This window comes from Cetorhinus maximus, chromosome 23, assembly GCF_964194155.1.
Source record: "Cetorhinus maximus chromosome 23, sCetMax3.hap1.1, whole genome shotgun sequence".
NCBI classification, from domain to species: domain Eukaryota; kingdom Metazoa; phylum Chordata; class Chondrichthyes; order Lamniformes; family Cetorhinidae; genus Cetorhinus; species Cetorhinus maximus.
In genome coordinates, this window is record NC_135901.1 from 5,848,284 (window position 1) to 5,865,227 (window position 16,944).

Consider the following 16,944-nt stretch of genomic DNA (forward strand, 5'->3'; position numbering starts at 1 on the left):
ATCAATGACTTGAATGAAAGGACTGAATGAATTTGCTAAATTTGCTGATGACACAAAGATAAATAGGAAATTAAGTGGTGAAGAGGGGATAAAGGTCAGAAAGAGATATAGATAGATTAAGTGAGTGGGCAAAAAATTGACAGATGGAGTATAATGTGGGAAAATATAAACTTGTCCACTTTGGCAGGAAGGATACAAAAGCAGCATATTATTGAAAGGGAGAGAGATTGCAGAATCCTGAGGTACAGAGGAATGTGGATCCCTTGGTGCATGAATCACAAAAAGTTAAAATACAGGAACAGCAAGTGATGAGGAAGGCAAAGGGAATCTTGTCATTTATTACAAAGGGGAATAGAATATAAAAGTAAGGATATTTTGCTACAGTTTAACGGGGCGTCGATGAGACCCCGTCTGAATTTCTGTGTACAGATTTGGTCTCATTTAAGAAAGGATATAAAAGCATTAGAAGCTCTTCAGAGAATGTTCATTCAAATTATACTGGGAGGTGTTGTCGGTTATCTTATGAGGAAAGTGTGGATAGGCTGGGCCTGTGTCCATTGGAGTTTAGAAGAATGAGAGCAGATTTTATTGAAACATATAAGATCCTGAGGGAAATTGACAGGGTGGATGCTGAAAGGATGTTTCCCCTTGTGAGAGAGACTAACGATAGGGAACACAGTTTAAAAATAAGAGGTCTCCCATTTCAGACGGAAATGAGGGGAGTTTATTTTTCTCTCAAAGGGTCGTGAAACTTTGGAACTCTCTTCCCCGGAGAGCGATGGATGAGGAGTCATTAATATTTCAAGGCAGAGGTATAGATTTTTCATTGACAAGGGAGTCAAAGGTTAGCGGAGAGTAGGCGGGAATGTGGAGTTAACGCCACAATCAGGTGAGCTATGTTCGTATTGAATGGTGGAGGAGGCTCGAGAGGCCGAATGGCCGACTCCTGCTACTGATCCGCATGTTCACATGTACATACGAATGGAAATGTCGTGCTTACTGTCACTGGTATTCAATTTAGGGTTCTATGGTCATTATACAGTTAGCATCACAAAGGTACTTTCGAAGGGTTTTTGCAATTCTTTGTTTTGGCGGGACGTGGAGAGGGGAGGGGGCATCAGTCAATTTGAACAAAGCCAATTTCCAAACTGCAATGATATAAGTGACGAGACAATTTCTCTATCACCAAGTGCTGTTGATTGAGAAATAAATGGTGGCCGAAATAATGGGAAAATCCTCTGCTCTTCCACTTTAATCCAATGAAACGTACGTCATTCAGATGACATCAAAATGTTCTCTTTTAGTAATAGGATAGAGGCAGAAAAAGAGGTGTGGGTTTCTAAAGAGGGAACCAACAGATGAGGATCACCAAATGATGGAAATAATAAATGATCAAATGTGGATGTAGGTTTTAGTTGGAATATATTTGGATATGTTTATAGTTATAGTCAAATTTTGAGTTATTTGGTTACTTAATGATCTCAAATCACAGAGTCTAACTTGTTCAATCGGCCATTCTTTCCCAGTGACACCGTCTTCGCCCACTCTCTACAAACTGTTCTCCTCCTGTCAGCAACGCAACACCGACGGCTCCGTCACCTACGGCTGTTTGGCGATGGACTACTCCCCAGAAATCACCAGCCTGACCTGGAAGAAAGATGGGCAGCCGCTCAGATCTGGATTTAAGACTTACCCGTCGGTGAGAAACCAGAAGGGAACCTACACCCTGACCAGCCAGTTAACCATCACCGAGTCAGAGGGGAAATGCAGCAATATCAACTGTGAGGTTCGATACAGCGGCTCAGACAAGAGCATTGAATGGGAATGTAAGTGTTGGGGAACCTGTGAGAAACAGAAAGGCTGTAATTGACCTGTATAGGGCCTTGGTTATAACGCATTTATAGTGCTCTGCACAGTTTTGATCCCTGGAAATTCCAGGTTAGTGTCCATTGACCGCACAGAGCCTGTTAAAATATAAGAACTCATTGTATCTGTTATCAATTTCTTCTGCAAGAAATGGCTAACCTGTGTTTTTTGAAGGTCCTATTGGCTTCCTTCCAACTGTTCTCCTCACCGTGAGTTCCCGGGAAGAAATCACAACCAACAAATTTGCCACCGCCGTCTGTTCAATCATCGATTTCCGACCAAATTCAATGACCGTGAAGTGGCTGAAGAATGGACAACCCATGGATTCAGGAATTGTCACCTCTCCCGCCTTTGAAGTGAACGGGAACTTCTCGGCGACCAGTCGGCTGAAAGTCTCCGCTGGGGAATGGTTCAGCGACGCGGTCTATACCTGTCAGGTCACTCACCAAGGGGTCACCCAAAGTCGAAACGCCACCAAGTGTGACGGTAAGAAATACAAACCGAGGAAGCAATAGATCATTCTGCTCTCCGATGTTAATCAATTCAGGAATTTATTGGAGTTAGTAGAAAGCACGGAACAACTTCTAATTTAGTGTCATGTAGTTATTGTTTAATTCCGATGTAAGAGCTGCATTCGGATTGTTCACCATTCAGGATTTTATCACGTCACGTCTCTACATTGACGTCACAGAGTGAGTGAGGTGGACTTGACATTAGCTTTACCCTGAGTCAGCTGATCATATTTGGAGAGGCAGAAGGTGTCTGGAACCCTTCACTGGTAACAGCTTCGGGAGAGAGTGTTGGAAAGTGCATCCACCCTATTTATAAAACGGCTTTCAGTACTGCATTCCAGGGCCCAGGAATGGTATATTTGTATTGGGACTGGGACACCGCAGATTCATGAGAATGTTACCGGGGCTGAAGGACTTAAATTATGAGAACGATTTACACAGACCAAGCTGGTTTTCCATTGTGTAAAGAAAATTAAAGACGATAGTTAGAGGTTGATATGTCCAAGGTGATTTATTTTCGTTAAGAGTGTGAAGACTGAATACTGCTGTCCTGATTCTGAATGTGAAACTTTGGTTGATTTTCATTTCTGTCTCACAGGTGATTCCCACTGCAACGATCCCACAATTACTCTACTGCCACCGCCAATAGAACAGGTCTTACTGGAGGCGACCGTGACCTTAACCTGCATCGTTTCTAATGCTCCTTATGGAGTCCTCGTGTCCTGGACACAAGAGAAGAAGCCTTTGAAATCAGAGATCGCCGTCCAACCGGGAGCGGATCCCGACAGCGTGGTCAGCAACGTAAACATCTCGACACAAGACTGGCTGAGTGGGGCTGAGTTCTATTGCGTGGTGAGCCATCAGGATCTGCCGACTCCTTTAAGAAGTTCCATCCACAAGGAAACAGGTGAGCTTTGAGATTGAAGCAATAAGTGGTTCAATGTGTCTATTTCCAGTGTAAGTGTAAGAATCAATATTTACTATTCAGTGTATTTATGGTCTACTCTGATTAGCAATTTCGCCAACTAAACGCTCTGGGCTTGTGGACTTTCAGGGGGAAATTGATAAGTAGATGAATGAACAATGAACTGAAGGCTGTGCCATTGGGTTTAGATGAAGCAAGATGGGAGGAGCCTGGTGCGAAGCTGAAACACCAACACAGACCAGTTGGGCCGAATGGCCTGTTTCTTTGCTGTAAACTTTGAGAACCTTTCTCGTCAACCCCATAAGTTCTCAGGGAAAAGGATTGTATCCACATCTGCCCCGAGCTGGAAAACCGGACAGATCCCAAAGATTTTTATTTATTAATTCATGGCTTGTGGGCGTCGCTGGCTGGGCCAGCGTTTAATGCCCACCCCTAATTGCCCTTGACGAGGTGGTGTTGAGCTGCCTTCTTGAACCGCTGCAGTCCATGTGATGTAGATACACCCACAGTGCTGTTAGGGAGGGAGTTCCAGGATTTTGATTCAGCTATAGTGAAGGATCGGTGATATATTTCCAAGAAGTGGATAATGAAAGCCCTTAATATTCATCACAAAACACGTTTCTCTCACATCTAGCCAGCGGTTTCATTGTCTACGAAATTATCCAGTTTATTGACATTTATTGTACATTTTCTGCAGGTACAAAACTGCGGGAACCGTCCGTGTCTGTCCTCCTGCCCTCGGCAGAAGATGTCTCCGCTCAGAGATTCGTCTCCCTCAGCTGCTTAGTGAGAGGTTTCTCCCCCCGAGAGATCTTCGTCAAGTGGACCGTCAATGACAAGCCGGTGAATCCCGGGAACTACAAGAACACCGGGGTGGTGGCGGAGAACGGCAATAGCTCCTTCTTCATGTACAGCCTGTTATCCATTGCAGCGGAGGAGTGGGCCAGCGGCGCTTCTTACTCCTGTGTGGTGGGACATGAAGCGATCCCCTTGAAGATCATCAACAGAACGGTTGATAAATCCAGTGGTAAACCGAGTTTTGTGAATATTTCCCTTGCACTGATGGACACCGTTAATTCATGTCAATGAGAATCTCTCGGTTACGTTTCAAACTTCAATAAAAAAAATAATAAAGTCCTTTTCTCCAATTGTGATTTAAATGCACAATCGCTTAATTAATGTTGTTTTCCACTTTTGCTAATGTTAGAGCTGTTTAGTTAAAATCGGATATTTCCAGGGCTCAGAACCAAGTCTTGTACACCCAGTGCTCCCAGCTCAGATACACCCTGGGTTAGAGACAGAGTAAAGCTCATTCATCACGGGATTCTGCAAAATAACATCACCAACTCTCCTCCCACTGAGGGGAAATCTAACAATTTCCTATTTCCGGCAAACAAACTCAGCACATTTAGATCTCGGTGTTGCTGCTTCTCTTATTGTCCATTCCTTTAAAATGGATGCCAGCTTTAAGTTGCTGCATCGCACCCACTGGGAACTGAAGTGAGGGTCACACAGAAACATATCTCAACAATTCCCCAGCAGAGAGAGGGGAAAGGGAAATTGTTAACCCACTGTACACCCCACTTCCCCAACAGAGAGAGGGGGAAGGGAAATTATTAACCCACTGTACCCCCACTTCCCCAACAGAGAGAGGGGGAAGGGAAATTGTTAACCCACTGTACCCCCACTTCCCCAACAGAGAGAGGGGGAAGGGAAATTGTTAACCCACTGTACCCCCACTTCCCCAACAGAGAGAGGGGGAAGGGAAATTGTTAACCCACTGTACCTCCGCTTCCCCAACAGAGAGAGGGGGAAGGGAAATTGTTAACCCACTGTACCCCCACTTCCTCAACAGAGTGGGGGGGAAGGGAAATTGTTAACCCACTGTATATCCACTTCCCCAACAGAGAGAGAGGGGGAAGGGAAATTGTTAACCCACTGTACCTCCATTTCCCCAACAGAGAGGGGTGGAAGGAAAATTGTTAACCCACTGTACCTCCACTTCCCCAACAGAGAGAGGGGGAAGGGAAATTGTTAACCCACTGTACCCCCACTTCCCCAACAGAGAGAGGGGGAAGGGAAATTGTTAACCCACTGTACCCCCACTTCCCCAACAGAGAGAGGGGGAAGGGAAATTGTTAACTCACTGTACCCCCACTTCCCCAACAGAGAGAGGGGGAAGGGAAATTGTTAACCCACTGTACCCCCACTTCCCCAACAGAGAGAGGGGGAAGGGAAATTGTTAACTCACTGTACCTCCACTTCGCCAACAGGGAGGGGGGGGGAATTGTTAACCCACTGTACCCCCACTTCCCCAACAGAGAGAGGGGAGAATTGTTAACCCACTGTACCCCCACTTCCCCAACAGAGAGAGGGGGAAGGGAAATTATTAACCCACTGTACCCCCACTTCCTCAACAGAGAGGGTGGGAAGGGAAATTGTTAACCCACTGTACCCCCACTTCCCCAACAGAGAGAGGGGGAAGGGAAATTGTTAACTCACTGTACCTCCACTTCCCCAACAGAGAGAGGGGGAAGGGAAATTGTAAACCCACTGTACCTCCACTTCCCCAACAGAGAGGGGTGGAAGGAAAATTGTTAACCCACTGTACCCCCACTTCCTCAACAGAGAGAGGGGGAAGGGAAACTGTTAACCCACTGTACCCCCACTTCCCCAACAGAGAAAACTGAAAGGAAAATTTTTAGCCAATTTTACCTCCACTTCCTAAACAGAAAGACGAGGAACGTCATTGGTTAACCCGGTGGGTCTCCACCTTCTTAGCAGAGAGAACCGAAAGAGAAATTGCTTACCCAACCAGACGGAGCAAAACTATTAACTCACTGGACTCTCAGTCCCCGAGCAGTGAATCTGGAAGGGATCGGGCCTCTACTGTAAGGACCCAGTTACCAACAGCAGAAGTCGGCTTCTAGCTTACTGACCACAGGTTTTAAAGTCCCATCATGCTTAAAATGTTGTAAAATATATATTTATGCAACATAATTTTAAGAAGTTTTCACACTCTTGTTCCAGTTAATCTTATGCTAAGATTGATTTCCCATCATCCGAATCTAAACTGGTTATTAAATCCTCCCTGGGTTGTTCACGGTTCTGCCCCTGAATTTTATGAGGCAGATGGTTGATTTTTTGCATTCGTTCACCTGATATCACCTTGCATATCACAGAAAACACGTTTATACAGAACATTGAAAATATTCACCAAAATTTTCACTATCAGGGTCAGACTCGATCGTTGGGACCTGGTGAAACTCGGAAAAATAGTAAAAATGCACACAAGGGACACAAATGGACGCACACAATCATACATACATACACACATAGGCACAGACACGCAGACACAGTCACACACAGTACAGGCAGACACGCACACACACACACATACATAGGCACACACACACACAAACACTGGCAGACACACAAACACACACATAGACAAATACACATATGCGCACACACAAACACATAGGCACAGACGCACAGGCAGACACACACACACGCACACACAATCACACACACAATCACACACAAACACAAATACACACACAAATGCAGACACAGGAACACACACATACACAATCACACACACACAAATACACACGCACACGCACACACACACACACACACACACACACATATACACAATCATACACACACAAACAGATAAAACCAGACAAGCAGACTCATACAGGGACAGAAATATGCATCATCACACATTCACAATGACAGAAATACAGACAAAAAGACACACACTATCATACACATTAAAACAAGTGCATGGATATGTAAAACAAGTGCATGGATACACATGAACACATGCACACACATGAGCAGACAACACCCAGGCAGACAAACACATAGAAGAACAGACTAACACATTCACAGGCACACATGTAGACACAAACATGAAACACGCTTATACACACGAGAACACAAAAAACACACGTTAGTACGTATGAAAACATAAACACACATTGATACATAGTTCTAAATATCCATCAACACAGAAATGCACACATTAAAAACTCTCTCTCTCACACACACACACACGCTGTGACACAGACATTAATATGCTGACACATACGTGGAACACAAAAAGAAACACTAACACTCATATTAGCAGACAAGAACGCATAAACACACATTAACACAGATAGTAATAAATAAACATAGATATCAATACATAAACACACACAACGACACACTCATACATACACATTGGCAAAAAAACAAAATATACATGCAGACGCAGACGCAAAAATGCACAAGTCAGTACTCATTGGCAAATGAACACACCTCAATACTCATACACACATATGGACACACAAACAAAGAGTGATGCAAGGCACGATATACTCATGCACACATACATAAAAGCTAAAGCATGACACAAACGCCAGGCTATTGAAGAAGGTTTAATTCAAATGCACTTTTTTAACCGATGTATTCTCCGGCAATTGTCCCTATTACATAATGATCCGAAAAGCACACTGAAACAATGTTCTTACTGAGAATCTCATTTAAGTTAATGACGCACCAAACATTCCCATCACAAATAGACAAACAAGATGGGAACTCACATCCGAGATTTTAAAAAGCAACGTTCACAGTTTCCAAATAAGTTGCTCAGTGAATCTCTCTTGATATCCATCATAATATTCTCCGATAATAAATCGTACGAAATTGTTCGAAAATAAAATGATATTGAAGATAATTTTCTATATTTTCCGACTCGGACTATACGAGGAATGTAAAGGAAGAACAGCTGTGGAGATAGTTACAGAGATAGGTTGCTGAAATTCACGAGCTTAACAGTAGATATATATTGAACATTAAATTAGAGAATGCATTAATAATTTAGGAAAGAGTAAAGAGTATATTTTTAAAAGATATCTTAGATTAATAAACAACCTAATTATATTTCCTCGGTTATATCCTCGCAGATTCCACAGATCGCACCTGGATTGAAGACTCTGAGGATGATAACGGCAACATCTGGACAACCGCTTCCACATTCATCATCCTGTTCTTCCTGAGCATTTTCTACAGCACTGCCGTCACTCTGGTGAAGGTGAGAAGATTCAATCCACTCACACTTCAAACTGACAGAAGCGGTTTGAAAAATCTCTCAATGTTTCATTGATTAAAACACTCACATAAATGTCCCACATTCTAAACATCTGCTTCATTATTTTATCCTCTTTTGCAGATCAAGTGACCAGTTGAATTTTGGACACCGTAGATTTTCCTCAGCCGTTTACTGAGATCTCTGTATTAAGAATTTAAAATATGACCTCTCGGTGAATCTAAAAATGAAATACCTTCAGTTCATGTTTCCGAATTTGTAACTAAGACAGTCATGGACGGTATTTCCGCTTCTCTGTTTGAAATGTGCGAGATAATTATGGCTGTGTTGTAATTGTAGCTTATAATTCCCCAGTAGTTTGAATTTCATGTGTAAATAAGTAGCTTTCCTCATTCCTCATTCACAATTATTCCCTTCCCTTTATGTTGAGCTCCGGATTTCTCTTTCTGGTGTCTGTCACAGCTGTACATACAGTTGGCAGCTCAGAGCGAATGTGTTCTGTTCTCAGTGTGACTCAGTCATCATATTCAGTCCAGTTGACTTTAAAATAAACTTTTCTGTAAAATGTTCTCCGAAATTGTTAATAAATCATGAATGTGAAACGAACTGACTTTGCTGAACTCCTTTCCCCCAGGCCCATCGACACGGCTCCATTTCCCCTATTACACTGTTTCCTCCCCTTTCCCAGATTTTTTTTCACCATTCCTGTTTGGGATGTGAATCAAAAACAGAAAATGCTGGAAAATCTCAGCAGGCCCAACAGCATCTGTGGAGAATAAAAAGAGTTAACGTTTCGAGTCCTCATGACTCTTCTTCAGAGCCCAAGGTCCTTCAGTGAAAGAGTCACTGCGCCATCCAGCGGCCCATCGGTGTTAATACACCTTTACCTCTACTTTTTTATGGCAAACTTCAGAGCCAGGATGATTGCACAGCGAGGGGAACCTCGGTGATTTCACTCATACTCAGGCCTGTCACAGTCACATGTCAGGTAATTGTAAACAGCAGGGGTCTGCTTCATCAGAGGCCCATACAGGACAGTATATGGAGGACGAAAGTTTCCTTTACACTGTCCCATCTAACACTCCCAGGGTCGGTGCAGCAGGGGTTAAATAGGGAATAAAAGTTTTTTTTTATCTCTTTACCCTTTCATGAGGTGTGGGTGTCGCTGGAAAGGCCGCCCAGAACAGCCCGGCTTCCAAGGCCATTTCAGAGGGCAGCTAAGTGTCAGTCAGGTTGCTGTCGACCTGGACTCACATGTCGACCAGGCTGGGTAAGGATGGCAGATTCCCTTCACTAAAGGACATTAGTGCAGCAGATGGGTTTTTACGACAATCGGTGATAGTTGTCATGGTCACCATTACTGAGGCTAGTTTTCAATCCCAGGTTTTAATAATTGAATTCACATTCCAGCAGCTGCCATGTTGGGATTTGAACCCATGCGCCCAGAGCATTCGCCTGGACTCTCTCCACCTTGTCCAATTAAACACTCACAAGGCAGAGACGTCACAATCCACCTTCTCAATGCAATTAGGGATGTGCAATAAATGCTGGCCCAGACAGCCACGCCCACATCGCATAAATGAATGACAAAAAATACACAAATACCGCAGACTGAACCGTTGACACAAACCATGGGAGATTCCTAGAGACTAGGGCAGATCTGACACAAACACATTATCGAGCAGTAATCCCGCAAATTATTACCACAGTTTGGGGCTTATTAGGAACACCAGGGAGCACAAATCGTGGAAATTCCCAGGCCCTGCGGCCTGCCAGGCACAACAAACAACTCAATTCACGGAACATCACCCCAGGGATCCTCTCTCCCTGCTCCATTCTCTCTCATGCCTTTCTTCTGAACTCACTGAACATCACCCTAGGGATACTCTCTCCCTTCTCCATTCACTCTGAAACCATCCTCCTGAACTCACTGAAGATCACCCCAGGGATCCTCTCTCCCTACTCCATTCCCTCTGATACCATCCTCCTGAACTGACTGAACATCACTCCAGGGATCCTCTTTCTCTGCTCCATTTCCAGGCCTGCTGTTATCCAGTAACCTCCCACACAAATAGTTTTCCAATATTTATTTTTGTAAATGGGATAAATTAGATCAAACATGTGCATAACATCCAGCCCATTAGAAATATTGGGTTCAATACAACAAATAGAAATTGATTCTATGATTGCACATATAGAACTGGAACACACCATCGCACCGAGTGAATCCACTGTCAGTTTACATGTTGCTCAGTGAAAATTTCAATCATCCTTGACTTTTTGGCATTTGGGCACTAAGCCAGGAAGCAGTCTGGACTCAAAGAACATGTGAACATATGAACTCGGAGCAGGAGTAGGCCACTCGGCCCTTCAAGCCTTCTCCGCCATTCAATAAGATCACGGCTGATCTGATTGAAACCTGCTGCTTACCCCGATCACCTTTCACCCCCTTGTTGATCAAGAATCAATCTAGCTCTGCCTTAAAAATATTCAAAGACTCTGCTTCCACTGCCTTTTGAAGGAGAGAGTTACAAGTACTCACGACCCTCTGAGAAAAAACTTCTCTCATCTCTGTCTTAAATGAGCGATCCCTTATTTTTAAACAGTGACCCCTAGTACTAAATTCTCCCACAAGACGAAAGATCCTCACCACATCCACCCTGTCAAGACCCCTCAGGATCTGAAAGATTTCGATCAAGTCGCCTCTTAGCCTTCTAAACTCCATGGGATGCAGGCCTAGCCTGCCACCTTTCCTCATAAGACAAGCCGCCCATTCTTGGTAGTAGTTCAATAAGCCTTCTCTGAACTGCTTCTAACGCATTTACATTTTCCTTAAACAAGGAGGCCAATACTCTACACTGTACTCCTGATATCACTGTCCTGTACAACTGAAGTATAACCTTCTTACTTCAATTCCCCATCACAGCAAATGATAACATTCTATTAGCTTTCCTAATTACTTGTTGTACCTAAATGGTTCAGCATTTTTTCAATTTCTGTCAGACCTTCTTAATAGCTTTGCACATCTGGAAAGTATTCTCCCATGTTCTATCCTTGTTACCCTGACGTGTCTAAATCTCTTCACAGCCGAGATATTCCTCCCCATAGTTTACATTTCCACTGCTTCCATCAGCTAAACTTTATCCACAGGCACCAGCAGGGATCGAACTCACAGCATCTGGTTTGATAAGTCCACTATTTTAACCACGGGTTACGCCAACAGCGCCAGAAAGGTTAAGATCCTCTTCCAACTTTTAAACCTACTGTTATTCTCTGTGCGATTTACCATGACGATGTACAACGAAAGTGAGTAAAGTTTATGATAGTAAAAATGCATTCATCCCCCTCGGGGAACTGAATCACATTGACACACGCAGAGGAACACACACAGACATAGACACCGATAGTGACAGCGGCCTAAGGAGAGACAAACATCCAGAAAGCGAGGATGTCACCAAATTGGCTCCGTTTTTGTTCCATTTCCAACTGCAAATTTGGTGAATGCCAACAGAGGAACGGAAATGAAAAATACAGGGAAGTGTTTGAAAGGTTTTTTAGTCCATTTAATAGATAAGCAATTCTGTAACTCATTCTTAAAACAGGAACAGTGAGAAATGTAACCTACTAAATGTAGATTGCAGGTTCAAAATGTCGGATTTTCACCTGTATCAGGAAACTCTAAAGGGTTTCAAACCCATTACATAAGCATGTCAGTTCCGTACATCGTCGCCATGTACCTTTTAATGTTCTGTACATAAAACGACAGAGGGGTTACAGAAGGGAACGAAGAAATGCAGCCCCATCTATTCCTGGCTGTCCTGCAATTTCTGCTACCTCTCCTCGATCTTTCCGCCAGAATGGAGCACTGCACACCGAACACACACAGTGGGGACATGATTGAGGTGCATAAAATTATGAGGGGCATAATAGGGCACACGGGAACGAACTTTTCCCCTTGGTGGACGGATTTTAAGGTAAAAGGTAGGAAGTTTAGCGAGGATGCGAGGGAGCATTTTCTCACCCAGGGCGTGGTGGGAATCTGGAACTCACTGTCTGAAAGGGTGGTAGAGGCAGAAACCCTCATAACATTTAAGAAGTATTTGGATTGGAATAGTTAGGTATTTGTTTGACCGGCGCAGACTCGATGGGCCGAAGGGCCTTTTTCTGTGCTGCAGCCCTCTCCAACTCAATGACTGAAGGGTATGGTAAAATTGATTGAAAATACGGACAGTCTGAAACTCTGGCAGCGATAGGATTTCAACCCACTCCTCCATACAGACTGAAACTTAAATGCAGCGCCTTAGACCGCTCGGCCACTGCGACGTTTAAAATGTCATTGCCTTGACTGGAAATTTCAATCGCCGTCCACTTTGTAACGCTCAATAACTGAACGGCCTCCAATGTAAAAACATACAGAAAGAAACAATCTCCTCTTGCGTCTTCCCAACCTGCTTTTTCTCCCTGAACCTTTTTAACGTGAAGCTACACAACTAATATGAATGAAGTTTGGGATGGTAAAATGCGTCCATCGCCTCGTGGAACTGAACCGAATTGATACATTTCTGATCCGAACCACTCGCTGTGCAACACAGGAGCCCCTTTAAAATTGTAACCTTTATTTTCTGTTTCTTCTCCTCTCCGACCAAAATGAATCACTTCACACTTCCTCCCATTAAATTTCAGCTGCCACTTGTCCGTCCAAATGGATTTGTTGAAGAGCCCGAAAGGAGAACCGACTCAAACTGGGAATGAAAGAATGAGAATGAAGGAAGAGAAGTGACGGGTTTTGTCGATCCCGGGGGAAAGAGACTCCGGGATCAGTTAATTGTGACAGTTCACACAGCAACAAGAAAACAACATTCCCTGATGAGGGCCAAACCCAGGCGGCAAGAGAGAGAGCGCCGAATAACAGCGTTTAGTTAAAACACAGAAGACTTGTTCAGCCAATAACAGCATCGAGTGTGTTCGACATGAACATGACGTGAACAGTGAGGGGAAATTGTGCCACAAGCTGCGGATGGACAACTTTCAATTTCCAAACCCACCAACAGAATCAATGCGGCTCCTCTGAAACTTTCAAGGCAAATATTGATCCTTTATAAGGTGCCGTTCCCAGAACTATCCACAGTCTTCCAGGTGTGATCTAACCAGGGCTTTGTGTAGCTGCAGCAAACCTTTCCATCTTTTCTAAAACAGTCTCTGTAACAGTTTGTACAGCAAGAGGAATTAGATTGTATAGAGCGACTGAGGAAAACGAGGACATGCTTGATCTGAATCAATCTCTTTGGAAAGTTCGGTATGAAATCAGCTGCATAAATACATTTTTGGTTCAAAAATTATATCGGAATCTAAAGTCCAACCCTTGATGTCTTTGGGTCTGGGAAACTTTGTTAATGATCACACACTGCGCATGGACACTGCACAAACTCGTGCACCTCTTTCAATATTGTTTCTCTTCACTCAGAGTTTTCAAAAGGGAACTGAAAGGGGAGAAAAATCAGGGTTATGGAAGAAGAGAAGGAAATTAGGGCGAATTGGAAAGCTCTTTGTGAAAAACTGACATAGACACGATGGGCCGAATTGTCTCCTAATGCGCTGTGTCATTTGAAGATGACATTGCTAAATCAGTCTGATTCCAGAATTACTGATTGTAGCAGCTGAATTCCATTTCTTCAAAACAAAGACCCAAAGTGCTGCTGCATGACCGCGCAGGTTAATATTGCGGACAGGTCCATTGGGTTTCGGCAGCGCAGTGATTCTGTACCGTGGTGCTTATCACGTTCGCCAAACACACAAAAAGACCCCGGTTTGAAATTGGACAGAAACATTATCAAAACCTGTACATGTAAATGTGAAGAGAAGTTCGATAATTCACTTGTGTTGTTAAATATTAAATACAGTATCGTACGGCCACGTGGCAATTGCTCTTCCAGATGCGCTGAAAAACATCCCACAAACGAAAAAGAAGCACATTTCATCACACACGAAACAGTAAAGTTTATGAACCATTTTCAACTGTCACTCGGTAGACCTATTAGCAGTTTGTTTACTTACTCCCCGTCTCAAAGATGGCTAATAGCAATGAGTGCTCCTAAAGACTAGCAAGACAAGCGATACTATAATTGAAACCGAGGAAATGGCAGATATGCCACAGGATCACTTTGTATCGGGCTTCAGAATAGAGGAAGAGGAAAAACTACCAGGGAACCGAGGAAGCCACGACTCGGTGCAGGTCTGGTGACATCCCTCCTTTCATATTCAGTACGGAAAAAAGAGACATGAACGGGATGTAGGCGCCAGAATGTAAAAGATGCCATGAGCCTATTTGAAAGAAGTGCAGTGGATTTCTCCCCGCTTCCTGGTCAATGTTTATCCCTCAATCAACGTCACAAAGACACATTCTCTGCTCATTATGACGTTAATGTTTGTGGGAGTTTGCTGAGCGGTGATTGGCAGCCGTGTTTCCGACATTGCCACAATGACGACACTTCACAATGTCCTTCATTGACTGGAAAGCGATTTGAGACATCCGCTGGTCGGGAAAGGTGCTATATAAATGCAAGCCTGTCTTTATTTAATTATCAGAAACTCCAGTCCTCTGGTGACTGACCCTCGAGAGTGGAAACAGTTTCTCCCTAACTGCTCTATCAAACCGCCCGCCGCCGATCCCTTCCTCAGCCCAATAATTTTAAACAACACCATGAAAACTCAGTTTAACCTGCTTTGCTCTAAAGAAAACGATCCCGGCCTTTATAATCTTTCTACAAAACTGAATGCGTTAACCCCTGAACATGGTGCAAGGCGGAACATTGTGACGAGATTTTGGAAAATGTTGTTCGTTGGCAGGTGGAAAAATGGAGGAGGAACCAAAGCAGGAAACCCAGTCTCCAGTTCTGTGAATATTTACAAACTCTTTAGGAAACGGAATCAGGGGAGAATGAAGGGTGAGCTGTCCGACTGACCAGGGCCTATCCGGAATGTTAAGCCATGCTGTCATGCAGCAGCACTCTGGGTCTCTGTTTCGGTGAAATGGAATTCAGCTGGTATTATCAGGGATGCTGCAGAAAGATTCATATAACAATGTAATCATAAAACGGCAAAGCACCATGTATCTATTCAATGGCATACGGGGCCCTTCCATAATCCTCTCTCGATCAGCTTTTTTAAGAGCAAACGAATTAATCTCAGTTTCCTTCCCTCTTTTAGTAAACCTGTTACTATTCTGAATATCAATTAATTGCACAATTCCCTTTTGAAAAAGGAGATTCTGCAGATTCCATGCCTAGTTTACCTTAATTAACACTGTTTCCCTCACCCAATGCCGTGAAGATTTAGACTAGTGCTTCTTACATAGCTATGCATATGAACACCATTTACTTTTTCTGTTGATTTCATATCGAATTGACAAAAGTGCTTATTTTTCTGATCAAACATCTCATTATTTCTGAGTTGATTTATACAATCTAATTACATTTTCTCCACAAACCGCAAATCGAGGGTGTTATATCACAGTGGGAAATCATTGTTACAGTTCAACAGAGCCCTGCCAAGATTAAAGGCTGGCATAGTTTGTTTCGTTTATTTGGTTTAAAATGCATTTGTTCTGGGAAGGTAATCTTACAGAATACATATTTGTTTAGGAAAAAGTGATGGTCTACCAGAATGTTTGGAGGATTCCAATGGTTAGACTGAGAGGTCATGTCATTTGTTACAGGAAGATAACTCTTGGTTTCCACCTGGTGCCTCAGTTTGTTTGAATTTCAAAATGCAGAAGGCTCGGTCCAGCAAATGTCTTAGGCAGCAATGCTTTCTGTTCAATCATTATGAACACACTTCTCCTCAGCAGAAGAAATTCAACAAACTTTTCTCAGCAATTTTTTTACCTTATTCACCATTCAGTATTAATGTATTTGATATTGATGCCCTTGGTTGACTTGAGGCTCTCTGAAATAAACAACATCGAATTGCAAACTTGACTGGCAACCAAAAGAATGTAAGTCACCACGTAATGCATTTGATATGGGTCTGATTTGAGATGTAGCACAACAGTCAGCATTTCAACAAAATCAAAGAATTTTACAGGGAACAGGCTTGAGAATGATGCGTTAATTAGATCTGATCCCTCTTTGTCTGTCTTTATGAACACACATGACACTGAGAAACCTTTGACATGGTGAGTAACTTTCTTAAGCTGCATCGAAAGACCCATTGATTTATCTTGTTGACTAAATGAGCTGCTAATATGTGAGCGCAGTAAAATACGAACATCTATCCGCTCAAGTGTGTCATGGAATCTCAGCAGGTGCTGATTTTGCTGCATTCACTTTGTGACCTCGGTGAGAGCAAACGCAATATTGCCTGCAACATAGAAAGTTCAGGTAAGCTTCCAAGACGCAAATCATCCTCACTATTTCATGAGTAAGTTTTCATAATGTTCCTGCCTGGTTTCGAACCGGGGACCTTTCGTGTGTAAGGCGAACGTGATAACCACTACACTACAGAAACTGCTGCGGTTGCATTGATCCTGTCCGGAATGCTAA

General features: G+C 43.2%; 1 non-coding gene and 1 gene segment (V, D, J or C); one reads left to right on the forward strand and one right to left on the reverse strand.

The window, feature by feature from the left end:
* The first annotated feature begins 1,589 nt into the window (after positions 1–1,589).
* Positions 1,590–16,944, forward strand: part of LOC144698164 (Ig heavy chain C region-like) — a 130,457-nt gene continuing 115,102 nt past the window's right edge. The window contains 2 exon segments of the C gene segment in view: positions 1,590–1,826; positions 2,041–2,352. Of these exon segments, the coding sequence occupies positions 1,616–1,826; positions 2,041–2,352 (523 nt within the window).
* On the reverse strand, positions 16,837–16,909 carry trnav-uac (transfer RNA valine (anticodon UAC)). The gene has a single exon. It is a non-coding gene; the product is annotated as a tRNA-Val (tRNA).